At 46.3% G+C, this 27,747-nt stretch overlaps 1 protein-coding gene across 1 annotated transcript; it reads left to right on the top strand.

Annotated features, from left to right (window-relative positions):
• The first annotated feature begins 22,595 nt into the window (after positions 1 to 22,595).
• On the top strand, positions 22,596 to 26,161 carry Pnrc1 (proline rich nuclear receptor coactivator 1). The gene is made up of 2 exons (XM_006975302.4): positions 22,596 to 23,177; positions 25,099 to 26,161. The coding sequence occupies exons 1-2, from the start codon at positions 22,728 to 22,730 to the stop codon at positions 25,540 to 25,542; spliced, it is 894 nt and encodes a 297-aa protein (XP_006975364.1). The 5' UTR covers positions 22,596 to 22,727; the 3' UTR covers positions 25,543 to 26,161.
• Positions 26,162 to 27,747: the final 1,586 nt, after the last annotated feature.

Below are 27,747 nucleotides of genomic sequence, written 5' to 3'. Positions count from 1 at the left end.
GCTGAAGAGTATTCCATTATGTATATGAACCACATTTCCATTTTCCATTCATCTATTGATGGATGTTGTAGGGTGCTCACCAGAGACGACAGCTCAGACATGGATTTAAACCAGTAGAAAATCTTTATTAGCAGGCCAGTGACTACACCGGGTGCTTGGGATCCCATTGTAATCCTGAGCCTTTCTCAGGACGAGCTTTTAAGTCCAAAAACCATGTTCTGGGTTGACTTGCTTCAGTTAACAAGAACAGTTAGCCAGAAGCAGAACTACAGGAGCCAGAAAGCAAGGTTAGCACATTTTGAGACTTTCCCAAAACTATGAACTTTGGTGGATGAGGTCTTTGTTTCATTTTTGGCAGGTTGTGCTGTCTACATTTCACAGCCTGAATGGCACTTCCCTCATGGAGTCAGTTATGTTAAGGTCTTAGGGTCTGCTAAGGTCTGGGGCCCTGTTACGGTGGACATCCAAGCTGTGTCCATTTCCTAGCTGTTGTGAACACAGCAGCAATGAGCAGGGCTGAGCAAGCATCTGTGGAGGAGGATGTGAAGTCCTTTGGGCAGATGCCAAGGAGTGGTACAGCGGGGTCACGTGGTAGTTCTATTCTTAGTTCTTCGAGAATGCACCACACTGATGTCCACAGTGGCTGCACGCGTCTGAAACCCCTCCAACAGTGAACGAGGGCTCCTCTTTCCCTGCATCCCCTCCAGCACCTTCGGTCAGTTGTTTTCTTGATTTCAGCTATTCTGACAAATGAGATGGAATCTCAAAGACTTTTAATTTGCATTTCCCTAATTGCTAAGGATGTTGAGCACCTTTTACGGTATCTCTTAGCCATTTTTATTTCTTCTTTTGAGAATTCTCTCTTCAGGTGCCTTGCCCATTTTTTAATTGGGTTGTTTTCTTCACTCTTTGTGTTTTGAGTTCTTTGCATAGTCTAGACATTACTCCTCTGTCGGCTTTATACAGCTGGCAACGGCTCTCTTCCACTCTGTGGGTTTCCTGTTCTCTTGATCGTTTCTTTGGCTGTCCAGGAGCTTTTTAGTTTTATGAGATCTCACTTGTCAATTATTGTCCTTAATACCTGAGCAAATAAAGTCCTATCTATAAATTCCTTTCCTGCACCTGTATCTTGTAGGATGAGGCCTATGTTTTCTTCTAGAAGTTTCAGTGCTTTTGATGAGGTTTCACCTTGAAGTTTTCCATCCATTTAGAGTTGACTTTCGTGCAGAGTAATAGATATGGGTCTAATTTCACTTGTCTTCTCCATATGGACACCCAGTTTCCCCAGCAGCATTTGCTGAAGGTGCTTTTTTTTCCCTATGTAGATTCGTGGTAACTTTATCATGTATCAGATGGTGGGCTGCAGGTCTAACTCAGGGGTGAAGTATTTGTCTAACAGGCACAAGGCCCTGGGTTTGATCCCCAGTACTGAGAAACCAAGAGTATATTTAAGTCAAGTGTGGTAGTTCACACCTGTAATTTCACCCTTCTGGAGGCTGAGGCAGGAAGATTGCTGCACATTTGAGAGCCATCAGGACTACATAGTAAGCCTGTGTCTTACAATTTTTTAAAAAATGTTTATGTGTATGAGTGTTTTGCCTGCATGTAAGTATATGCACCTTGTGTATTCCTGGCATGTACACAGGTCAGAACAGGGGTCCAATACCCTGGAACTAGAGTTACAGGTGGTTGTGAGCCACCACCCATGTGGGTGCTGGAAACTGAATCCAGGTCCTCTGCAAGAGCAGTCAGTGCTCTTAACCTCTGAGCCATCTCTTAGCCCTCTGTCTTAGTTACTGTTCTAAGTGAAATAAAGAAATGCCATGACCAAGGCAACTCTTACAAAAGAAAGCATTTAATTGGAGGCTGGCTTATCATTTCAGAAGGTGAGTCCATGATCAGAAGGTGAATCATGGCAGGAAGCATGGCAGCACGCAGGCATGGGGCTGAGAGCTAACAACCTGATCTACATGCAGGCAGAAAAAGTCACTGGGCCTGGTGTGGGCTTTTGAATATTCAAAGCCCACCCTCAAAACATACCTCCTCCAATAAAGCCACACCTCCTAATCCTTCCCAAACAGTTCCATTAACTAGGGACCAAGCATTCAAACATATGAGCCTATAGGGACTATTCACATTCAAACCACCACATCCATTCAAAAAATGTTTAATTAATTAATTAAAATGATTCCTGTGGGGGCTGGAGAGATGGCTCAGTGGTTAAGAGCACTGGCTGCTCTTCCAGAGGTCCTGAGTTCAATTCCCAGCAACCACATGGTGGCTCACAACCATCTACAATAGGATCTGATGCCCTCTTCTGGCCTGCAGGTACACATGCAGAGCACTCATACAAAAAATACATATAAATACAATTTCAAGAACTGATTCTTGTGTCAGGAATATTCTTGAGTGGTGGCAGTGGCTGATGCTTGTCTGGCACTGTGCTGTGCAGCGGTCACATGCAGCTGTCAGATGCCAGTTGTCATTCTCTTGACTTTACCTGCGAGGAGCATGAAGTGTGAAAGCTTGCACAACTTTCCCAACACCCAGGCTAGCAAAAACAGAAAATGAAAAAAAGCTTGAGGCAGCCTGGCATTGGTGGCACATGCCTTTGATCCCAGCACTCAGGAGGCAGAGGCAGGCAGATCCCTGTGAGTTCAAGACCAGCCTGGTCTATAGAGTGAGTTCCAGTACAGCCAGGACTACACACTACACTGAGAAACTCTGTCTTGGGAAAAAAGGGAAAAAAGCTTGGGTCTCTGAGGTAGGGAGCAGAGCTGACAGGGGAAGATAAGGATGGTGATGGACTTGATGGTAGTGATGTGGGGGTTCTACAGTCACCAGTGATTTTTTTCTTTTTTTAAGACAGAATCTTACTGAGTGTCTTAGTTAGGGTTTCTATTGCTGTGACAAACCCCATGACCAAAAGCAAGTTGGGAGGGAAGGAATTATTTGTCTTACACTTCCATATTTGCTGTTCATCACTGAAGGAAGTCAGGACAGGAACTCAAATGGGGCAGGATCCTGGAGGCAGGAGCTGATGCAGAGGCCATGGAGGAGTGCTGCTGCTTACTGGCTTGTTCAACATGGCTTGCTCAGCCTGCTTCCTTATAGAACCCAGAACCACCAGCTCAGGGTGGTACCACTCACCATGGGCTGGACCCTCTCCCATCAACCACTAATTAAGAAAATGCCCTACAGCCCGATCTAATGGAGGCATTTTCTCAATTAAGTTCCCCTCCTTTCAGACGACTCTACCTTGAGTCAAACTGGCATAAACTAGCCAGGACACTATGTAATGTACAGTGTCAAACCTGGAACTCCCTGTGTAGACCAGGCTGGCCTTGAACCCCCAGAGATCCATCTGCCTCTGCTTCCCAGGTGTTGAGAATAAAGGTGAGCACCACTATGCTCAGCCTTAAAAGGAGAGGGTTAAGGGCTGACAAGATGGCTCAGTGGGTGAAAGCAGTTGCTGGGGGGCCTGAGTTTGATCCCTGGCACCCACATATTTGGAAAAGAATTGACTCCTCCAAGTTGTCCTCTGATATCCACACAGGTTCCTTGGTACCCATGCCCAAACACAGACAAACAAACAAATAAATAAATGTTTTGTTTCTGTTCTTTTTTTTCTGAGACAGGGTTTCTCTATTTAGCCCTGGCTGTCCTAGAACTCACTCTGTAGACCAGGCTGGCTTCAAATTCAGAGATCCACCTGCCTCTCCCTCCCAAGTGCTGGAATCAAAGGTATGCACCACCATGCCTGACTTATAATTTTTTAAGTATTTATTTATTTGTTTATTTATTTATTTATTATGTATGCAGTGTTCTGTCTACATGCACCAGATCTCATTACAGATGGTTGTGAGCCACCATGTGGTTGCTGGGAATTGAACTCAGGACCTCTGGAAGGGCAGCCAGTGCTCTTAACCTCTGAGCCATCTCTCTAGTCCCTGTAATAATTTTTAATGGGGTTAATAAAAAGACAACCCAGACATGACAGTGCATGCCTGTAATACTAGCACTTGGAAAATGGAGACAGAAGAGTCAAGAATTCAAAGCCAACCTGGACTACATGAGGTCCTGTTTCAAAACAAAACAAATCCCTCAATTAAATTTTAAAAATAGTAGATATAGCTGGGTACCGTGTGCAAACTTGTAATCCTAGTATTTGAGAGGCAAAGGCAGAAGAATTGGCATGAGTTTGAGGCCATCGCGGTGTACCCATCAAGTCCCAGACCACACATCGAGAGCCTGTCTCAAAACCAACAGACGAAAAGGGAAATATAGCTCACAGACAAGTAAGTTAACAAGAGGGGGGTGTCCTGTAAGGCTATTCGAAAGCCCCTGATAAGATGCTATGGAAGCCCACAGGAAAAGATGGCATGTGATAATGGGGAAGAGGGACAAGCTGAGATGATGAGTGAGCCTCCATGTCCAGCTCTTAGGGGAGATACTTCCATTGACTGTCCACAGCCAGACACCCTAGAAAAATTCCCCCTTCACGGGGACACTAGGAAGAGCCAGGGTATGAGGTCTGGAGGAATTCTCAGAGGTAGGGCTCCAGGAAGACACAGCTAGGTTCAGAAGCTTCAGAGAACCAGGTAAGGTGGTTCATCCTATAGAATTTGAGGGGCTGAGAGGGTTGCCACAGTGGAGGCCATCCTGGAGTCTAAAAAAAGATGGGCAAGGCATGAAGCGGGTAGGTTAAGGAGAGCCTCAGGGTAGAAGGCTGGCAGCATCCTCCCTTGTCTTAGGCAGGACCCACTCTGAGGGGGACTTGGGGCTGGCCTGTCACTGCTGTGTTCTGAAAGCCTTTCAACCTGACAATCATCATCAGTTAAGTTTAGCAACACGATGCAAGACTGGAATATTCGACGACTGCTCACCATCATGAATAATGATTACCAAGTAACTGCTGAGTAGGGATTGTGACTCAGGCAGGCTCACCTCAGTCCCCTCACAGACTGTCAAGGGTCCATGGAAATCATGCCAACAGGGCATCCCAGTCACTGCTCAGTCTCAGCCACACCCCAGATTCGCCACACCCCAGATTCACGGCGTTATTGATGCAAGTGATGACCTAGTGTGACAGTCTGGAAGGATGGTTCACACGTAAGTTCAGCTCCGCCTTCTTCCTGCCAGCAACCTTCACTGACGGCCCTCCAGCGGCCTGCCTACTTCAATATTAAAAACAGCCACACCCCAGCAGTAAAGGGACTCCAACTGGCTGGCAAAGGCTAAGGAGACGTGAGTAATGCTGGACTTTGCCAGGAAGGGAAAGGTGCTGGCCAAGAAGTGTTGCAATTCAGGAAATGTCTGGCCTTGTGCAAGCTGCCGTCAACTCCAGCAATGCTGGAGTCTCATTTCTGTTTGTGTTAACTCATGCTAGAGACGTGTATGAGGGACCCAGTTCTTTCTCTGTGCATTTTCTCTCCTCAGTGTGCCCTCAGGAGCCTCCTGATAACCAAACATCACCACTCACTGCTACTGTGAGCTTCATTTTGACTTTAAATTTCAAATACGCCATTTGAAAAAATAATTTGATAAATTAGTGTAATAATAATAATTTGATAAAAATTAGTGTAGTTCTCTTCCTTCCTTCCTTCCTTCCTTCCTTCCTTCCTTCCTTCCTTCCTTCCTTCCTTCCTTTCTTCCTTCTTTCCTCCTTCCCTCCCTCCCTCCTTCCTTCCCTCTCTTTTTAAGCAGAGTTGCAGTTATTAGGAAGGAAGTTTAGCTAGGCATTGTAGCGTATGCCTATAACCCCAGCATTTGAGAGGAAGCTCAGGAATTCAACACTTCATCTGCTACAAAGGAATTTTGAGGCTAACCTGGACAAAATGAAGGGGAAGAGGAGGGGGAGGAGAAGGAGAAGAAAGAAGAGAGGAGGAAAGATGAGGTAAGATGGCTTAGTAGGGTACCTGTTACTCAGCCTGATGGCCTGAGTTCAGTCCCCCAACACCCACACACGAATGCATATGTACACACTACATAAATGAATAAATAACTGTTTAAACATAAACTTAAGGTTAATAGAGAGAGGAGCTTAGAGAAAGGAGAGTACACACCCAGGTATGATTATGGGGTTCTCAAGAAGGAGTCAGTGTTTTGGGGGGAAGGGGAATTTTATTGTTATTAAGAATTTATTTTATTTTTAATTATGTGCAGGTCGGTACCTGGAGACACCAGAAAAAGGTGTCAGATATCCTGGAACTGGAATTAGAGGCAGTTGTAAGCTGCCCCAAACAGATGCTAGGAACCAAACTCCAGGCCTGTAAGAGCAGCAAGTGCCCAACGTCCTAGAGCAGAGCCCAGGGTCCCGACTGTCCTAGAGCAGAGCCAAGGACCCCTGACTGTCCTAGAGCGGAGCCAAGGACCCCTGACTGTCCTAGAGCGGAGCCAAGGACCCCTGACTGTCCTAGAGCAGAGCCCAGGGTCCCGACTGTCCTAGAGTGGAGCCAAGGACCCCTGACTGTCCTAGAGCAGAGCCCAGGGTCCCGACTGTCCTAGAGTGGAGCCAAGGACCCCTGACTGTCCTAGAGTGGAGCCCAGGGTCCCGACTGTCCTAGAGCGGAGCCAAGGGTCCCGACTGTCCTAGAGTGGAGCCAAGGACCCCTGACTGTCCTAGAGTGGAGCCCAGGGTCCCGACTGTCCTAGAGCGGAGCCAAGGGTCCCGACTGTCCTAGAGTGGAGCCAAGGGTCCCGACTATACTAGAGCGGAGCCAAGGGTCCCGACTGTCCTAGAGTGGAGCCAAGGACCCCTGACTGTCCTAGAGCGGAGCCAAGGGTCCTGACTGTCCTAGAGTGGAGCCAAGGGTCCCAACTGTCCTAGAGTGGAGCCAAGGACCCCTGACTGTCCTAGAGCAGAGCCAAGGGCCCCAGCCGTCCTAGAGTGGAGGATCTGAAAGGCTTGGAGTGAGTAGTACTACTTAGAGGCTTTGGACAGAAAGTTTACTGGCCTTTTGTCCTTTCAGTATCTCTTCCACGGAAAAGAATCACAACTACATTGTCATAAAAGTATGGCACGGATTAAATTAGAATTTGTTCATTCTTTGGGGTTTGTGTTTTGTTATTTTGCTTGTTTTTATTGAATTTAATGAGATTGGGTCTCATTATGTAGCTCAGGCTGACCTTGAACTTGAGATCCCTGCCTCAGCCTCCCATATGCTGGAACCACAGGTGTGCAGCACCATTCCTAAAGCATAAAGATTATATTATTTCTCTCTCTCTCTCTCTCTCTGTGTGTGTGTGTGTGTGTGTGTGTGTGTGTGTGTGAGAGAGAGAGAGAGAGAGAGAGAGAGAGAGAGAGAGAGAGAGAGAGAGAGAGAGAGAACTGGAAGGGGATTTTTAGTATTTATGCTAAATTTAAAAAAAATTCATTATTCAAAAAATACTGGAGAAAAAACAGACTTTTGTGCTCAAAAGTACATAGGCCTAAAACAGTGATTGCAGATGTGGTTTAGGGAAGCTACCCTCCCAGGTCTGTGTGAGAGAAGACCAGGTTGATGACAGAGCACAGCCAGGCTCCCCTGTCAGCCCAGCACTGAGGCGGGGTGGAAAGATCAAAGCAAGTCTGTTGTACAGACTGACTTCCAGCCCAGCCGGCGGGGCAAGAGCCAGACAAGGGGGGGGGGGACACCTTTAATCCCAAAACTCAGGAGACAGAGGCAGGTGGATCTTGGTGAATTCAAGGCCAACCAGGTCTACAGAGCAAGTTCCAGGACAGCTAGGGAACTCAAAAATCCAAAATGAACCCCCCCCCCAAAAATGAAACAAAACAAGGGGCCGGGACAAGCCCTTGCTGCAGCTGCAAAAGACCTGAACCCCCAGCGGCACACAACTGCCTCTAACCGCAGCGCCAGAGCACCAGCGCCCTCTCTTTGGCACCTTTGCTTGACCCCAGACTCTTAAAGTTAGGCTGGAATCCCCATTTCTCACTCAGCTTCCGGTTTCTGCTTAAACTGTGCACTCAGTAATGCACAGAGCTGCAGACACCTGAAGTCAACCCTGGATAGAGGTAAATTCCTAACGGGAGGGTGGTCCTGGGTGAAAGGGAAAGATTTGATATCCCAGCAAAGAGGAAGGGGAAAAATGACTAGGAAGCTAGTCCAGTGTGAGAAGTCTTGGAGGATGTTGGGGCAGGACCTCTCCATGGTCAGCAGCTTGTGAATGAAGGATCAGAAAATCAGGCCTGAATCATCTTCCGGTTCTGGAAGGAAAGGTGGCCTCCAGACTTGACATGATCTCCCGAGCTGCCTGATAGATAACCATTAGATCCAGGCTCCACAAAGCTCTCTCTGAACCTGGTAAGATGGTAGCCTAGCAGGAGCCTTCTGGTAAAACATTAGTCCACGAAGGCCCTCACTGAGCTCCTTCCTGTAAAAGCCAGTGCGAGTCAGTCCAAACAGACCTAGCGATCACTTGGCCAGGACTCTGACCTGAAAGGAAGGTTTTTGTTTTCATTAGCAGAGAAGCGAGTCAGACTCTGTCTGATGTGTTGGTTGGGTCAGTGTGGTCTCTTTGGCCATGGTCCCTGTTATCTTTGAAAGTGTGCTGTGCTTGCTTTTCCGTGACCTCTGCCTGTCTTCCCCACCACATTCTGTGTCAGAGTTCTTCCCAGAGATTACAAGAGAGATGGGGGCTGAGCCACTAACAAGATCACACCACATATTACCAGTAAGCGGAGAAGACAGGCTAAAGGAGCGTAAGTATGGGGCAATGCCGCCCAGTGGTACAGGACTTGCCTACTTTGTAAGAGGTCCTGCTATCAGCCCCCCTCCCCGACAGACACACACACACACACACACACACACACACACACACACACACACACACACACAAGTTAAAGTCAACAAATCTGCCTCAGTGCCTGTGTTTGCACTGAACAAAGAAAACAGGTAAGGAAGGTCAACCAGCTCGGAGTCCTGGAAGGAGCCGGTCCTCAGCCTCAGGAGTGTTTCAGTGAATAGACAGATACAGCCTTTGTCCTTGGCAGCTCCGGAGGCTTTCTCATGAATGTTAATAGAGTGTAGCTACTCTGTTTGACACTGATGGAGTGGGGTTTGCATCACGGCTCTGCCCAGCCCACGGCTGGAGGGATGAGAGGGCTCAGTGGTTAAGAGCACTTGCTGCTCTTCCAGAGGTCTTGAGTTTGATTCCAGAACCCATATCAGGAGTAAAATATAAAAATAAAAATTTTTATAAAGTGTCTTGGGGCCATGAATTCCTTGTTTAACCCAGCAAAACCCAAGTATGTTATAGTATTTGGTATACAGGAGGTTTTAGTGAGTGAACATTTGTAAAGTAGCAGTGTATGCCTTTAATCCGAGCACTCAGAACACAGAGGCAGGCAGATCTCCGTGAGTTCAAGGGCAGCCTGGTCTACAAAGCAAGTTTCAGGCTAGGCTAGCCAGAGCTACACAGTGAGACTCTGTCTCAAAACAAAACGGAAGGAAGGAAGGAAGGGGGGAGGGAGGGAGGGAGGGAGGGAGGGAAGGAAGGAGGGAGGGAGGGAAGGAAGGAAGGAAGGATGGATGGATGGATTCTGAGCTCTTACTAAGTGTGGAAGAAATACATGAATGTGCTCTTCACTAGCACCTCCTTTAATTAACCTGTTTGTATAAGGCTGGTTCCCCAAAAGCTTGAAACAGAAATTACATGTAAAGCTTTGTTTTGTTTTGAAAACCATCTCCTTGCCACCTATTACCACCCTATGGTAATGATCCTCAAATCCTTTAAACCTGTTTTAAAAATGTTCATTTTATGTATGTGTTTCACCTGTATGTTTGCATGTGCACCCTGTGCTTGCCTGGTGCCCACAGAGGTCAGAAGAGGGCATCGGGTCCCCTGGAACTGGAACTGCAAAAGGTTGTGAGCCACCATGTGGGTGCTGGGAACCAAACCTACACCCAGGTCCTGTGCGAGAACAGCAAGTACTCTAGACCACTAAGCCACCTCTCCAACCATGTCCCCTTCTCAAGTCCTTTCAAAGACAGTTACTCACTTCTTGTTTTCTTTCCTTCTCTTGTTCTTTCTTTTCCTAAGATAAGGTCTCACTATCCAGGCGTGGCTATCCCAGAACTCCCCCCCGTAACCCAGACTAGCCTCTGTTCATGAGCAATCCTCTTTCTCAGCATGCCAAATGCCACGATTACAAGTCTGTATCACCGTACCCAACAAGACACATCTTCTTAGTGCAATAATTTGTCTTCTTTTCCTTTTTGCTACAAAACAGAACTTGATGATTCTTATTTTTTGCATGTGCATATGTGTGATTTGTGTGTATGCATGCTTGCATGTATGTGGTGTGTGTACATGTATGCATGTTTGCATGTGTGTGGGTGCATGTGGGCATGCATGTTTGCATGTGTGTGGGTGCATGTGGGCATGCATGTTTGCATGTGTGGGGGTGCATGTGACTATGCATGCTTAGGTCTGAGGTTGGTGCCGGGAGCCATCCTCATTCACTCTTTACTTTATGCTTGAGAAAGAGTTTCTCCACTGAACCCAGAGCCTGTCAATCCAGCTGTCTGTGTGCTTCTGTGCCTCCTGGGGTCTGGAATTACTGACAGGCCACCACACTCCCCCTGGCATTTTGATGAGTTTTGGGTCCCCAAACTCCTGTCCCCAATATTCGGTACTTTATCCACTGAGCCATCTCTCAGACCCAGTTTTGTTTTTTCTTGTAGGGCCCTCTGTTGGCTTCTTGGTAGAGAAGGTTTTTTGGTTTCTGGTCTAAGGTATTTGCTGCTTTTCATTCAGAGAAAGGTCCCAGCTGATGCTTTGCTTGACCGTCTCCGAGTGAGATTGCTCATTAAAGCAGCAGGCGCAGCAGGCCAGGCTCCTCGTCATTTCCAGCCAGAGGATCTCTGTTATGACCCATTCAAAACTCAAAAGACTCCACAGCTTTTTACCTAAATCAGGAAAGTGGTGCCGAGGTAAGAAAGATGTGGAATTTAAAGGGAGAATCTTGATGCTAAAGTGACAGATGAACCAGGCATGGTGCACATACCTGTAATCCCAGGACTCAAGAGACCAAGACAGAATTGCTACATGGCTAAGGCAGTCTGGGCGACACAACACATTTCAGGCCGGGCTTCCCAGGAGTTACGGTTACAGCATATAATGACGTTCCATCTCTTTCTGTAGTCAGATATGGCTAGCTGTGATGAACATACTGTATCATGTTTCTCTATTCATTCTTTGATAGACTTTGGCTGTTTCTGCTTCTTTACTTTGAACACTGTGTAATGGGCTGAGGTATCCTTAGTACTGGACAGCCCTGAGTTATGAGTGCCCTCTGCACACGACACCCACCACACACTCCCTGTTCTATGTAGACTTTGCCATATACATGATTTCGGTTCTTTTGGGTGCACCAAGGAGTGTTACTGTTAGGTCATCAATAACCGTCAAACATTTTTTGAGGAACTGACAAAACTGCTTCCAAGACAACTGCATGGTTTTATAACATCACTCTGAAATGTGAGCCTGTCTACCATAGCTACATCCTCAAAGTGATATTCTTTTTTGCCGGCTTGACTGGATTGAGAGATATGTAGGATATCAATAAAATGCACCTATGGGTGTGCTGTGAGGATATGTCCAGAGATGACTACACCATGCGGGCTCTGACCTAGGCAATGGTTTAACCCACTGATGGATTCATATTCTCAATAGACTATTGGAAAGTTGTAGAACCCTGGGTGGTAGGGTCTAGTTAAGGAAGTAGGTTACTTGGGGTGTGCCTTTGAATCATGCTTTGGCCCCACTCCACCCCTTGACTTTGTTATTCTCCATATCCTGGGTCCCGTTAGGGAGCCAGCATCTGACACCTGTTCTCAGTACTTTGATATCCAGCATTACCTTGGGACCAAAGTCATAGATTCGGCCCACCCTGGGTAGAAACTGAGGCAGAATAATTCTTTCTTCCTTATGTTATTTCTCCCAGCAACTGTCATGGAGTGAAAAGTTCACTAATACCCACCACTGCTGGCTTTCTAACTCTAGCCAGCTTGGTAGATGTGACATGGTATCTCATTGTGGTTTCACTGAGATGTGGTCTTGCTGAGTAACCCCCGGCTGGCCTGGTACTCACTCCGTTCTCCAGGCTGGCCTTGAACTCACAACAATTCTCTTACCTAACTTCGCAAGAGTTAGTATTACTTTTTTTTTTTTTTAATTGACACAGGGATCTCATATAACCGAGGCTGGCCTTGATATCACTATGAAACTAAGGATAGCCTTGATTCCTGGTCTTCCTCCCAAATACCAAGATTACAGATGTTGGCTACTAGGTCAAGCAGCTCTTGGAATATATTTTTAAATTTAAGATTTATTTTTATTATTTTTAACTATGTATACGTGTCTATGTATGGATGTGCCTGAGGTGGGTGCCTAAGAAGGCCAACAATGTCAAATACTCCTAGATCTTGAGTCACAAGCACTTGTGAGCTGCTTGATGGGGGTGCTAGGAATTGAACTTGAGTTTTCTTTCTTTTCTTTTTTTAAATGAATACGGGGGTTTTGTCCCCTTGTGTGTCTGTACACCATGTGCATGTCTGGTGCCAACGGAGGCCAGAAGAGGGTATCAGATCCCCTGATGGCATTAAGGATGGTTGTGAGCTGCCAGGTGTGTGCTGGGAATGAAACCTAGGTCCTCTGAGGAGCAGCCAGGGCTCTTAACTGCTGAACCACCTCTTCATCCCTGGGTCCTTTTTTAAGGACCACAAGTGCTCTTAACCACTGAACCATCTCTCCAGTCCCTTGGGACATATTTTTAAATAAAATGCTTAAAACACATTTTATTTTCACCAGTGGGGACAAAAGTGATGAAACATCTGTTTAGAGAATGTATAATATGTATATGTATTTTTGTTTTTGCTATTCATTTGGCAGTGAGGATCAACTCCAGGACCTTGCCCATACCAAAAGTATACTCTATTGCTTAGCCATTCCTTCAGCTGAAGATGTGGCTTCTTTGACCTGTCAGTACCCAGAATCCCACACACAGACAGATATCTACATATATGCACATATTCTTTTCCCAATCTTCCTATTATGGGTATGTCATAAATTTAAAATCTCTTGACATCTGTTTCTTATACTTCTGTTCTTCTTTCAAATTAATAAGTGTAGCTGTAGACATAGTTCAGTTGGTAGAGTGTTGGCCTAGCATGTGTGAGGTTCTAGGTTAATCCCCAGGGGGCATAAGGCATGTGTGTTGGTGCCGCATGCCTGTAATCCTGGTGCCTGGGAGGTAGAGAGGGGAAGATCAAGAACTCAAGGGGACCCTCAGCTACACAGTAAGCTTGAGGCCATTCTGGGCTATATGAAACCCTGTCTTAAATAGTAATAGTTTCCCTGACCCTTTCCTTGATTTTGTTTTTCATTTATCAATCATTTCTTTATCCCAGAACTCTCTGACAGAGAGTACATCTTTTTCAACTCTTTCAAACATACTACAGATTCTATCAGTTTAATCTTTTTAATTGAATCCCCTAGCAACCATCAATTCTGCTGCAGACTGGCCTAGTTGGTCTTTAGGCCACCTGCACAGCTTGTCACACTAAGATCACCTCTCTCTCTCTTACCCATAAATCTTTTCACTCTTTTCCCAAATGGGTCATCATCCTTCCTCTTTTCTTTCTGGATTTGTCTCTGAAAAGAGGGGTGAAGTGTGATCCTAATTAGTCTTATCAATAAAAACCAGGAGTCAAATATCGGGGTAATAACCTGAAAGATCAGAGAAGCAAAGGAGCAGCCACTAGAGACTTCTTACAGCTACGAATCTTCTGACTGAATGGGGGCTGAGACCCTATCTCCATCTGCTTTATATTCCTGTCTCCACCTCCCAGTTGTGCTGGGATCAAAGGCGTGAGCCTCCCAAGTGCTAGGGTCAAAGGTGTGAGCCATCACTACCTGGCCTCCAGTGGCTAGCTCTGCCCACCCTCTGATCTCCAGGCAAGCTTTATTTGTCAGAACACAAACAAAATATCATACAACAGAGAAGCTTTAAGAACGACCAAATGAGAGCAAATGTCTTAGGTTTTATGTGTTTGAGAAAGTTAGATTCTGGCCCTACGCTTGACAGTTTGGGAGAAACAGGCTTCTGTAACACAAATCTTAAAAGGTCTTACTAATAAAAACAAACCCAGGAGCCAGGTATTGGGGTGAACTCGGAAAGGTCAGAGAAACAGAACAAGCCACAGCTAACCTCACCTTGCCAATTCCTCAGCTGGTTCTGTTTCCTCACACTGGAAGCCTCTGAGTCCTCATCCAAATGGATTTCAGCTGAACTGCTGCTAAAAGCTAAAAGCTTAAAAAAGGCTCTAGTTCTTGGTCCTCACGCCTTATGTCCCTTTCTGCTTCCTGCCATCACTTCCTGGGATTAAAGGCGTGAGTCACCATGCCTGGCTGTTTCCAATATGGCTTTAAAGTCAGAGATCCAGGCGGATCTCTGCCTCCAGTATGCTAGGATTAAAGGCGTGTGCTACCACTGCCTAAACCTAAGTTTAATCTAGTGGCTGTTATTGTTCTGTGACCCCCAGATAAGTTTATTGGGGTGCACACTATATCAACCACAAGCTTCTGTGTTGGTAATCACTTCCCTTTGGAATGTTGAGGTCATTTGGGCACTGTCTTGTACCTTCCAGTTCTAGTGATCAGATACCACTCAAGGTTTAATGCTTCAAGGGAGACCTGTGTCTCTCTGGCAGTGTTTCAGTGATCATCTCTTTTCTGATCATTAGGTTTCTCCATGTAGGAATATTTTCAACTAGTGTGCTGACAACGTGTGAGCTTTCGGCCTGGAGGTTCATGTTGCTCGTTCACTACATCCTTGATACTCTGAGATAATTCATTAGAGGGCATTATAGTTAGGGTCCTGAACGTCCCCGGAGCCCTGTGTATTGAGGGCTTGGTCCTCACCCTGTGGTGCTATTGGGAAGTGGAACTTCTAGGGACAGAGCCCTAGTGGGAAGAAGATACGTTATGGGGGCATGCTCTCACAAGGTACTGGACCGTGGCCTCTTCCTCCCTCCTGCTGTCATGTCCTCTTGCTCTGGTGCTCTGTGTCACCGCAGATCCAAAGCAAATGACCAGGGACTGAAACCATCACCAAACGAACCTTTCTTCCTTCCAGGTGAATTCTCTCAAAGCATATATTTTGTCATAGTGACAAAGAGCCAACAAAACGTGGTCCTGGAATTTTTTTCTTCTCTGTTTCCATGGCTTATAGATTCCTTTTGTTACTGTTCAGTCCTCAAAACTCTCATGACCCAGCTGGGCATGGTAGAGTATATCTATAATGCCAGCAATTGGGGACGGGAGTGGGGTGGGGTGGTGGGGGTGGAGTGCTGGGGGTGGGGGTGGGGGGTTGGGAGGGGCTGAGGCAGGAGGATCATGAGTTTGAGGCCAGCCTGGGCTATATGGAGAACTCTAGCCCAGCTGAGCTACATAAGGAAACCTGTCTTTTAAAAAAAATGAGAAAGAGACAGACAGACAGACACACAGACACACAGAGGCTGAGACTCTGATTGTAGACTTTGTATATAAAGCACAAACTATTAAGCTAGTGGGAGTCACAAAAGGATTAGCAAACTAGGCTTAGAGAACCATGACATTGTGACTCAGAGGACACTATAATAAAGAGACAGAAGAAGTACAGGAAATATAGTCAGGTATGCTGGTATGTCTGTAATCCCAGCACTTGGGAGGCAGAGGCAAAAGGACTGAGCAATCCGGGATGGCCTGAGCTAGACTCTGTTTCAAAAATACATAGGTAGGCAATAGGTAATAGACAGGTAGGTGGGTAATAAATATAGATCTATTAATAATGAGGTCTCATATCAAAGATGAAAGTTAGCATCAATATTCAAACTAATCACATGTTGTGTACCTGTACATATTAAGAATAACTGTAACATGCTAACTTACCAGCTAGGCTAAACTTTAGTTATTCTCTCCCGAAACTGGGAATGATAATTACATCATTTTAGATACTGCATTTATAGCAGTGAGTCATCATCAATACTAAAATATGACCTGGCAGAATGCCAACACGAGCAGCTCCTTCAGTGAGTCTCTTGAAAGAAGTTTCATTTGGCCTTTAGCTCTATAAGCCACTGGGCTGGTCTTTCCATGTTCAGTTGGTTTTTTCTTATTGTTGATGTTTGAGACAGGGTCTTATATAACCAGTGTTGGTCTTGAACTCATTATGTATCTAAGAATGACCTAGAAATCCTGATTCTCCTGCTTTTATCTCCCAAGTGGCTAGGATTATAGACTCTACTACCGAACTACAGCTCCAGACCCTCTTTTTATTTTGATACTGGGTCTCACTAAGTTGTCCAGGCAGGCCTGGAACTCATTATGCAGCACAGGCTAGGTTTAAACTCACGGTAATCCTCCTGCTTCAGCTTCCTGGTTGCTGTGATTACAGGTGTGTTTCACTACACCCAGCTCTCTTGATTTATTTTAAACTTCTTGGAAATAATTGAATGTCACTTTTCTGAAGAGATCAGGTGAAATCAGAAAATAAGACTGTAATCATTAAGTCTTTCTCTGAGTAGGCGTAATACACTCTATAGAGAGGTCATGGACCAAAAAAAAAAAAGCACCACTTTATTATCTGAAGATTCTTCTCTTTTTGAAAAAGAAAACATAAAAAATATTAAGCAACGAATGTTAAGCACACATCTATAATTCCAGCATTTATAGATATAGAGGGAGAGGTAGGAAGATCAGAAATTTTAAGGCCAGCCTGAGCTATATTAGCACCTGTCTTTAAAAAAAAACAAAAACAGGCTGGGCAGTGGTGGCGCACGCCTTTAATCCCAGCTCTTGGGAGGCAGAGGTAGATGGATCTCTGTGAGTTCGAGGCCAGCTGGTCTATAAAGTAAGTTCTGGGACAGACAGGGCTGTTACACAGAGAAACCCTTCTCAAAAAAAAAGTTGTTTTTTTTTTTTTTTTCAGTTCATTTTGCTTTAAAGGATAAAGGAAACCACCTGAAGGGCCGTGTTTCCCCAGAGTCTGGAGGCTCTGTCTACAGAGATGAGACCCAGCAGCCAGCCCTTTCGTTCTCTCCCCAGTTAACCATCTCCCTTTAACTGTATAGGCATTTCTAGCTTATTTGCCTCAGATGTGCTCAGAAGGAGGCCAGTGAGCTGAGCACAGGCCTTACCTGACTCCAGCCAATTATTCTTAACCCAGTGATACAGCCGGAGTGTTGTTCCCCGACTTTTATGTGCTGTAATTGAATCCCAATTGTGAAATTTTGTGTGGGTAGAGGCCTAATCTGGCTATGGTGCTTAGAAGTGGGGCCTCAAAGCTGGGTATAGGGGCTCAAGTCTGTAATTCAGGAAGGAGGGTGAGACAGGAGATTGCTACCAGTTTGAGGCTAGCCTGGGCTACATACTGAGTTCCAGCAAGTCTGAGATACAGTAAGTACAAGGTTAGCCTTAGTTACATGGTGAGTTTGAGGCCAGTCCAGGCTACCCTAGACCCTGCTCAAGAAAACAAACCAAAGTAAACAAACAAACAAAAGCCCAGAGGATTCTGAGAGGTGATTGGGTCACTAAAGTGGAGCCCCCATGATTGAATCATGGTGGATCTGTAGGAGGGTAAGAGCTGGGTGTGGTGGTACACACCTTTGATCCCAGCACTTCAAAAGCAGAGGGGGCAGATCTCAAAGTCTGAGACCAGCTTGATCTGGCAGCAAGTTCCAGGCCACCCAAGACCACATAGTGAGACTCTGTTCCCCCCACCCCAAAACAAAGAGGGCAAAACACCAAAAGAGATAGGCACACATATGTGAACTTCCAGTCTTTTGTATCACAGCAGGACTATGCCAGCAAGGCTACCACAAGATACAGACCCATGACTTTGCCCTTTCCAAATCATGAGCCAAAATAAACCTGTTCCAATAGTAAAAAAATGAACTAGTATTACAGGGTTGATAATGTAGTGTTTCTAGAAACACCTGTTTCTAAGAGGAGTCAGAGTTCCCCAACATTTCTCTAAATTTGTTTTTTATTTTTTTACTTCCCTTACACTGGTAGAGATCAAATGTTCAGATGGTGTTCCAAGCTTGGAGTGAAGGTCCAGCATTACCAGTGCCCTTCAGTGCTAGTACAACAGGATGCCTACCTCATGCTGTTATAACTAACACAGACTTGCCTTTCAGACTGCTGGAGGCAGGAAGCCCAAGGCCAGGTGTCAGCCTGGTGAGGACTTATCTTCAGAGTCACACAGACTGTGGACTTGCTGTGTTCGCACACATCACCATGGGTCTCTCTAGGCTCACTAACTGCTGCCTGTGGGCTCCCATGCAACAAAATCACCTCCCGGAGGACCCACCCTTCAATGCTATTACCTGGAGAGTTAGAGCTGTGTGACAGTGTATTAGTCAGAATTGTTGAAAGTAACAGAACTTATAGAACAACTCTCTTTATTTATAGAAAGGGGATTTATTAGCATAACTTACAGACTACGGTCCAGATAATCCAACAATGGCTGGCTATGAATGGAAAGTCCAAGAATCCAGTAGTTTCTCAGTCGGCAAGGCAGGATGTCAGCTGGTCTTCTGTAGACACTGGAATCCTGAAGAAGTAGGCTCTAAAGCCAGTGAGCAAAAGCTTCCTTCAGAAAGTGTGGCCCAGATTTAAGGTGTGACTTCCTACCTCAAAGATCTGGATTAAAAGAGGATTTACCTACTTCAAATTAAGCAAAAGTCCCTCACAGGTGGAGACGTTTGGGTTTTAGCTAATCCCAGATGTAAGCAAGTTGACAATCAAGAATAGCCATCACAAATACTAACCCAGGCTGTCAACTTGACTGCATCTGGAATCAACTGAAACCCAAGCAGCTGGGCATGCCAATGAGGGATTTTCATGACTGGATCATCTGAGATGGGAAGATCCATCCCAGATCTGGGCCATACTTTCTGGTGTCAGCCCACATGAGAAACGTGGAAGAAGGAAGCTTCTGCCTGTCACCTTCTTGCCCTCACTCTCACAGGCAAGCTCAACTGTCCTGCTGCATAGTAAGGCCCTCAAAAAACAAAAATCAAAACCAAACCTAATCTTCTAGCATGGCAAATAATACAGGTGATGATCATCAACCATGTGTTTTGTTGTTTTGTTTTTGAAGATAAGGTCTCACTATGTGGCGCTGGCTGTCCTGGAATTCAGTGTGTGGATCAGGCCTGCCTCCCTCCCAAGTGCTGGGATTAAAGGCACAGTGCCACCACCTCCAAGGCCACCCCTGCCCTGCCATTTCAAAGCGGTGCTTTTAAGGAAGGAGGTGCACCTCAGCATTGAAGCTGGAGCCCTCCCAGCATGATGGCTCACACCTTTAATCCCAGGCCTGGGGAGGCACAGGCAAGCAGATCTCCATGAGTTTAAGGCCAGTCTGGTTTACATAGTGAATTCCAGGCCACTGAGGGCTATACAGCAAGACTCTGTATAAAATAAAAATAACTTTTACTTCTTGTTACTGGAAATTTTGATGAGTCTCTTTTGGGGTATCACATGCTACCAGGGAAATTGAAGTCCCCTCTCAAGGTCCTTCATCTCAGTAAGAAGATAATGTAGAACAGACTTAGAGAGAAGCTCAACAAAAAAATTACTAGACTTTTTGGTTTGGTTTAGTTTGGTTTTGAAGATCCTCGAGTGGAAATGCTGTAAATCCCAACAGCTGGAGGGAGAAGACAGAGCAGAGGGAGAGAAATACCATGCCTTTTTGTAAAGCCACAGAGCAGGAAAGCTGGTTAGACACATCAGAGGAGAGAGAAAGTGTGACCAACCCAGAGTGTCCAGGAAAGCACATCCAGGCTCTGGCCAGTATCTGAAAGAAAAAGAGATAAAAAGGCAGTTATAGACTGTCATCTTTCTACCCAAGGCAAGAGGTAGACCCCATGCTTTTGACTAGGAAGAAATAGCTTTCCCTTAACGGTCCGCAACAGAGCCCAGATTAAGGCAACTGCAACACTCCCACCTCAGCAAGAGGTAACCTTAAAATCATTTACAAGGAGGGCTGAAATCAAGGAGTAGATATACCTTTTCAGGATGGAAAGCCAGGGACTTGTATTCAGATCTGGTCACCATCAGGAATTAGTGTCTGAATTGGAGTTTTGGTCACATTCTTACTTTTACCTTCCACATGGGAGTGGTTATTTAGGAAGAAATGAGAATTCAGGGCTCCCATCTAGTGTTCCTGGCCTGAGAACAAGGACATTCCCTACTTCTGGCCAAGGACAATAATGGAGCTACTCTGTGATGATAATTGTGTTCCCCAATATATTGAGCATCCTAATAAACATACCTGCGGTCAGAGAACAGCCACTAGATATAGAGGCCAGAAAATGGGGCACACACACACCTTTAATCTTAGCATTCCAGAGGCAGAGATCCATCTGGATTTCTGTGAGTTCAAGGCCATACTGGAAACAGCCAGGTATGGTGACCCAAGCCTTTAATCCCGGAAGTGATGGCAGGAGGCAGAAAGGTATATAAGGCCTGAGGACCAGGAACTAGAGGCTAGTTAAGCTTTTAGGCTTTTGAGCAACAGTTCAGCTGAGATTGATTCAGGTGAGGACACAGAGGCTTCCCGTCTGAGGAAACAGGATCAGCTGAAGAATTGGCAAGGTGAGGTGGCTGTGGCTTGTTCTGCTCTCTGATCTTCCAGCGTTCACCCCAATACCTGGCTCAAGGTTTGTTTTTAATAAGATCTTTTAAGTTTCTGTCTAGTCCATTCCCATCTTCTGTTCTCATCAGTGTGTGTGCCTGTGTGTGGCAGGAGCAGGTGTGTCACAGCATGTGGTTGGAGGTCACAGGGAAATTTTGTGGTTTTGGTTCTCTTCCATTTTTATGTGGCATCCAAGGATGGGACTCAGGTTGCCAGGTTTATGTAGCAATTACTTTACCTACTTGCTGATCCACCCAGTTGGCCCTCTTTTTATTATTTTGAGGCACTCTCATTAAATTTCCCACACTGGAATTTACCGTTCTCCTGCCTCAGCCTCTTCAGAGGATAGGATTACAGTTCTGAGCCACCAGGCCCTAGCTTCAAACTTTAATCCTACCAAACCTGGATTTTTGTTAACTTTTTTTTTCTTTTTGGTTTTTCGAGACAGGGTTTCTCTGTGTAGCTTTGGAGCCTGTCCTGGAACTCACTCTGTAGCCCAGGGTGGCCTCGAACTCACAGAGATCTGCCTGCCTCTACCTCCTGAGTGCTGGGATTAAAGGGATTAAAGGCGTGAGCCACCACTGCCTGACTTTTGTTAAGTTTTTAAATGATTTGTGTCAAATCCTTTAGACTCTGTATGTCTTAATCCCCCTACTGTAAAAATGAGGATTAAAAAATAAGTTAATCGCTGGACGGTGGTTGGCGAACGCCTTTAATCCCTTCAATCCCTTTAATCCCAGCCCTTGGGAGGCAGAACCAGGCGGATCTCCATGAGTTTGAGGCCAGCCTGGTCTACAGAGCAAGATGCAGGAAAGGCACAAAGTTACTAAGAGAAACCCTGTTTCGAAAAACCAAACCAACAACAACAACAAAAGCTAACCATTAAAGGAATGTTTCAAACAAGATGATTTACGGGATTAGTTCTGAGAACCTACTTGTCTGGTAACTGGTGGCCACAGTTCTTTTATGTATAAACCGTGGGGAAAGGTTAACTAGCAAACTGTAGCAGGGCTGGTTTTGTCCTTACTGGGACAAAGGCCAATTGGTTTGCTGCAGCAGCATCAAGAATCAGGGGCAGTGTGAGATCTCAAGGCCCTCCCCCAGATCTTTAGCTATAAAAGCAGTAAAAATTCTAAGGCCCATTTTCGAGACTATAGAGAACTTTTATTTATTTAGTTATTTTGTTTTTTCGAGACAGGGTTTCTCTGTGTAGTTTTGGTGCCTGTCCTAGATCACACTCTCCCGCTCTGTAGACCAGGCTGGCCTCGAACTCAGAGATCCGCCTGGCTCTGCCTCCCGAATGCCGGGATTAAAGGCGTGCACCCGGCTACAGAACTTTTTGCAAATTCAGGAATCCATCAGTTAAGGCCTTTAATTCTTATTTTCTTCGCCAGGGTTAACTAGCAGCGTCACAAACCGAATAAATGAGAAACCACATAGCCACACTTTACTGTAGGTTAAACCGAGACAGATCTTCACCAGTGCTAATGAATAAACCCTTGGTGTTCTCTGAAATCTCTTAAATACGAATTTAATGTTGAGCTGAAAACGAAATAGAATGAAAGAGCGGGGGAGGGGGGAGGCTGGGTTGTCCTTTCCTGAAGTCAGCAGCTTCCTAATTCCTCCACCGCCCACCCCTCCCTCCGCCCACCCCTGGCGAGAGCCTCCGGGGAGCTGAGGCCAAAGTCGAACTTCATTGTTCACGGGACACTCTCCAGAAGAGCCCGTTGGGCGCGCATGCGCAGAGCGCGCTCTTTGTGCCCGGCTGCTGCAAGCCGCTTGTTTGTGTCTTGCCTCCGGGCGCGGAGGCGGAGCCGAGGGCGTGGCCTGGTAGGCGCGTCCCGATTGGGCCGCCGCAGGGAGGTGGGCGGGCACGGGGCGTGGCCTCGGGTAACAACACTCGCGGCCGCGGCCCGGGCTATTTGTTGCTGCGCCGCCTCGCTCGAGTCATGGTCCTTGCTCCGAATCTCCCAGCAGCAGCCGCCACCGCCTCCCCGTGACGCCCGCTTCCCGTCTTCGGACGAACCCCGAGCCTCGCCGCGCCATGACCGTCGTCTCCGTTCCGCAGCGAGAGCTCGCTCTGGGCGGCCGCCTGGCGCCGCTCGGCTTCCTCGGGGCCCTCCCGATGGTGAGCCCGGCCCCGCCGCCCTTGCCGCGCCTTCCGGACCCGCGCGCGCTGCCGCCCACCCTCTTCCTGCCGCACTTCCTCGGGGGAGACGGCCCGTGCCTGGCCCCCGCGCCTCGCACCGCCGCGCCGTCCGGATGCAGCTTGGCCCCGGCGGCCGCCCCGCGGGCGGCGCCCAAGAAGCGGCGGAAGAAGAAGGTGCGGGCCAGCCCGGCTGGACAGCTCCCCAGCCGCTTCCACCAGTTCCAGCAGCACCGGCCGAGCCTGGAGGGCGGCCGCAGCCCGGCGCCGGGGCCGATCGCCGCGCAGGAGGAGCGAGGCCCAGCGGCCACGGCCCTGCTGCACAGACAACCCCCGCTCGGCAAGGAGGTAGGGCCGGTGGGGGCGGGGCGGCTGTTTACTCGGGAGGGAAGTTTCCGTGACGCTCGCTGGAGTCGCGGGGCGGAAGCGGGGAGGGGGGTGGCCGTGGGGGGGGGGAGTCCAGGGCCGCTGCGCTGGCGCCGCCCATTGGCTCCGCAGCCAGCCAATGGGAGCCGCGGCTGCGGCCCAGCAACAGCCCGCATTTAGAAGGTTGGCGGCGATCCAGGGGGTTTCAGCGTTCGGGGCCCGCGGACTGGCGGAGGGCTGACGTCAGCCCGCTACGTGCGGCGCTCTGGGGCGCTCATGAAGGTGGTGCTGGGTGGGGGCGGGGGCGCAGGCGCGGTGCCCACTGGGGCACCCGGGCGGGACCCGCGCGCGGCCTGACCCACGGAGGCAGTCGGACCTGGGGTTTTGGAAGTTGGCGGGAGCGTGTGTCGTGTGTCGTCAGATGGCCGACTCGAGTGTGTCCCAGCCCCCGTGCTGTGAGCGGTGCCCAAAATGAGTTTTAGAAGTTACCGAAATGAACTACGCCGATTAACTGATTTGGATGATATGGATAAAATTACCTCGGGGTTAGAGGGGTTTGAGAGTAGTCTTAGCAAAACAAAAAACAAAAAAACCTTTGCCGTGCCATTTGAAGGATTTATTCTTCGTTGATACCATTATCAAAAAGCAGTCATCGTACTGAAACTTGTACTTGATCAAGGTGTGCCCGTGGAGGGGAATCAAAATTACAGATTTTAAAGTGTTTTTATTTTTTTCATTTAATATTTTCAGTTTCAGTTTTTCACACAGGCGCTTATGTGATCTATATTAGCTTAGAACTCACTATGCAACTGAGAATAACTGATAATTTAGCCCCGCCCCCACTCCCCAAAATTCCGCGATTACAGACGTGCAGCATCACATCTGCTAAGATTAGTTCTACGATTGTTTTGAAGTATTAATCTAAAAGGCCTGGCCACGAAGATTTTAGTCTTCAAAGGCAGTATTGAAAGGGGAGGCTGTTCCACCCTTAACGATGTGTGGGTGGGTAAGTGACCTGGTACTTAGCTTTCGGTTTTTGTGTCTTTGCTATCATGCCAGTACGAGAAAGGCGAGAATCTAAATTGTAGAAATTCTCGTTTGATGAAAATTTCTGTAGGTTCCAGTTTTGGTTAGGAAAGTTACTACAATGAGCAAAAGTTTTTGTTCTGTTTGTTGGGATGAGTCAGTTTACAAGATTAGCCAAGTAGCCCAGGCTGGCCTAGATCTCTTGCTTCTTTCTGCTTTACTGGCTTCTTGGCAGGGCTTAAAAGATTTTTCATAGCCGGGCGGTGGTGGCGCACGCCTTTAAATACCAGATTTCGGGAGGCAGAGCCAGGCGGATCTCTGTGAGTAACAGCTGAAAACAAGTGTATAACACTAATAGGAATACAAACCAGATGGCGGTGGCACATACCTTTAATCCCAGCACTCTGGAGGCAGAGCCAGGTGGATCTCTGTGAGTTCGAGGCCATCCTGGGCTACAGAGTGCGATCCAGGACAGGCATCAACACTACACAAAGAAACCCTGTCTCGAAAAAAAAAAAAAGAAAGAAAGAAAAAGAAAAAGATTTTTCATGAATTTATCAAATCTGAAAGACATACAGGAACATTTTTCTAACCCACAGAGGACACTCGCTTGTTACAGTTGCTTACAGTTAGATAAGATGGACATAGTTACTTTGAATTTTTTGTTTGATATTTTACTTTATATGTATGCTGGTAACAGCATTGATTTTCATGTTTTGAGTAGCAACATATTTGGAAACCTAGTAGCAAGCACAACTAATACATAAATACTTAGTTGAAACTGGATTAAATTCTAGAGGAATTTGAAAGATGATATGCAAATTATATGATATAAAGATAACTTTTAAACTGTATTCACTTTTGTGTTCCTTTGTAGGTTTTAAAATCAAAAATGGGAAAATCGGAGAAAATTGCCCTTCCCCACGGCCAGCTTGTGCATGGTATACACTTGTGTGAACAACCAAAGATAAACAGACAGAAAAGCAAGTATAACTTGCCACTAACCAAGATCACCTCTGCAAAAAGGAATGAAAATGACTTTTGGCAGGATTCTGCTTCCCCGGATAGAATGCAGAAGCAGGAAAAAAAGCCTTTTAAAAATACCGAGAACATTAAAAGCAACCATTTGAAGAAATCAGCATTTCTAACAGAAGTGAGCCAAAAGGAAAATTATGCTGGAGCAAAGTTTAGTGATCCACCTTCCCCTAGTGTTCTTCCAAAGCCTCCGAGTCACTGGATGGGAAGCCCTGCTGAAAATCCTGGCCAAAGCCGGGAGCTGATGGCAGTGCACTTGAAAACACTCCTAAAAGTTCAGACTTAGATTTTAGTTTTCAATATGTATGTTAAACATAGATTTTTCCCAAATCCTTGGACTCTAAAAGGAAATGGATACAGCAGTGGAAACTTGCCAGCAGATGAGCTTAAGTCACACATAAGCAGCTTGTATTATATTTTATATTTTGTAAATACTGTATACCATGTATTATGTGTATATTGTTCATACTTGAGAGGTACATTATAGTTTTGTTATGAAAGTATGTATTTTGCCCTGCAGATGTGGTGGGTGTTTTGTATATATACAGTGGAGATATTTTAAGTGGTGCTTACGGCACGTGGAAGACTGTTTGCACAGGTACTGACGTTTTTTTTAAGAACAGCTGTCAGATCTCAAAAGTGAAGACCTAATGTGAAATTCATGTACTACTGAAGGTGAAATCTGGCACAATCACTGTAAACATGGAGTTTGTCTGTGTTTCTCTAAATTGACTTGCCTTTTAATCTGTAATTACTAGAAATTTTCCTGTTTTTACCAAACTTGAATTCTGGACATCAGTATGTAGCCATTATTGAGATTTAAAACGCCTCAAATTTTAAATGCCAACAAAATTGGTTGTAATCAAATTTTAAATCAATAATAATTTGGCCTCCCCCCCTTTTAAGCTAGTCTTGGCTTTTTGTGTATGACTGCTGACTGAATGGATGTGTGAGCAGCTGACTTCATGATTGGACTTTGAAATTCTTACGGTCTTTACCAATCTTACTACAAAATTTAATTGAACCTACCTCTGAGAGCAAGAATTTCTCATCTTAGAAGTAAAGCTGGTTTAAATATAGGCAGTTCTGACAGGATCTCATGTAGTACAGGCTGGCCTAGAGCTTGGCTATATAGAGGCGAGATAGCCTGGAACTTGAGATTCTGCCTTCAGTTCTCCGATGCTGGGATGGCTGGTGTGCACCACCGCCCCTGGCCCATGTGCTAGGGATTAAACACGGGGCTGTGTGCATCCTAGGCACGCTCCCTACCAGTCAACTATCTAGGTCAGGAATATGTAGTTTTTCGTTTGTTTTTTTTTTTTGTTGGAGTTTCCCATGCTGTCCTTGAACTTGTCCCATGGTCCAGCAGAGCTGAAACTTGTCTTTTTGCCTGGGCCTCCTGAGGAGCTGGTATTAAAGGCAAGCTCCCACACCTGACTTAGAATTTACTTTATATATATGAACTATTACTGCTTTACTTAAGTGCTTTTTAAACATTTTTACATAACAATTAATTTTTAATTATGTGCATGTGAGTGCAATGCCCTTGGAGGCTGGAGGAATTGGATCTCTGGAGCTCAAATTGCAGATGGCTGTGGGCTGTCAGTGCTGGGAAATGAACTCAGAAGAGCAGCAAATGTGTGTAACTGCTGAGCTCTCAAATGCCCCTACATTTTTCAGGGAGAAAAATACTACTTCTATATTAAATTAAAGGGATGAAGGAAATGGCTCAGAGGGTAAAGGAGCTTGCTTGGAAAGCCTGATTTTGATCCCTGGAACTCACTTAAAGGTGGAAGAGAGTTTACTCCACCGAGTTGTCCTCTGAGGTCTACTTGTGTGCTATGGCACATGATAACCAAACAATTGTTGCAGTGTTAGATGGAGACTTTGGAATTTAAAGCTTACATGAAGGTAAGCGGCAGTTGGACAGTGAGATAATCACATTTCTCAATAGTGTATGTGTGTGATGCTTAAAATGGAGAGACTTAAAATCCGCACTCTTTGTGGTAAAACCAAGGCTTATCCTAAGTTTTCCTGAGCAGTCCACAAATACACGAGTCAATGGGTAAAGGCACGTGGCACCAGCTTGAAGTCCCTGGAAGCCACGAGATGGACAACCTCTGTCTGCAGGTGATCCTGTGACCTCTCAGGCACCACCCCCAACTAAAAAACATTGGAAGGGTTGGGGAGATGTCTGCAAGCTTGAGGACCCAAATTTGCATTCCTAGCAGACTGAGCCAGTGACCTTGCAATCATGGAGGTAGAAGGGAGACGGAAAGATCCAGTGCTCACTGGCCAGCCAGCTCAGCAAGCCTGTGAGCCTCAGCTCCTGCAAGCCGCAGTGGGTCAGCAGGTGTATGTGCTACTGCACAGACCTGACAACTTGAGTTTCATTCCTAGAAGCCACAGGAAACAGCCTGGAAAGTTGTTCTCTGACCATGCACTTGCTACAGTACACATCCGCTACATATGTACACACGAGGTAGGGAGC

This window comes from Peromyscus maniculatus, chromosome 2, assembly GCF_049852395.1.
Source record: "Peromyscus maniculatus bairdii isolate BWxNUB_F1_BW_parent chromosome 2, HU_Pman_BW_mat_3.1, whole genome shotgun sequence".
Taxonomy (NCBI): Eukaryota; Metazoa; Chordata; class Mammalia; order Rodentia; family Cricetidae; genus Peromyscus; species Peromyscus maniculatus.
The sequence above is the reverse complement of the archived record's forward strand: the minus strand, read 5'-3'. Positions and strand labels throughout refer to the sequence as shown.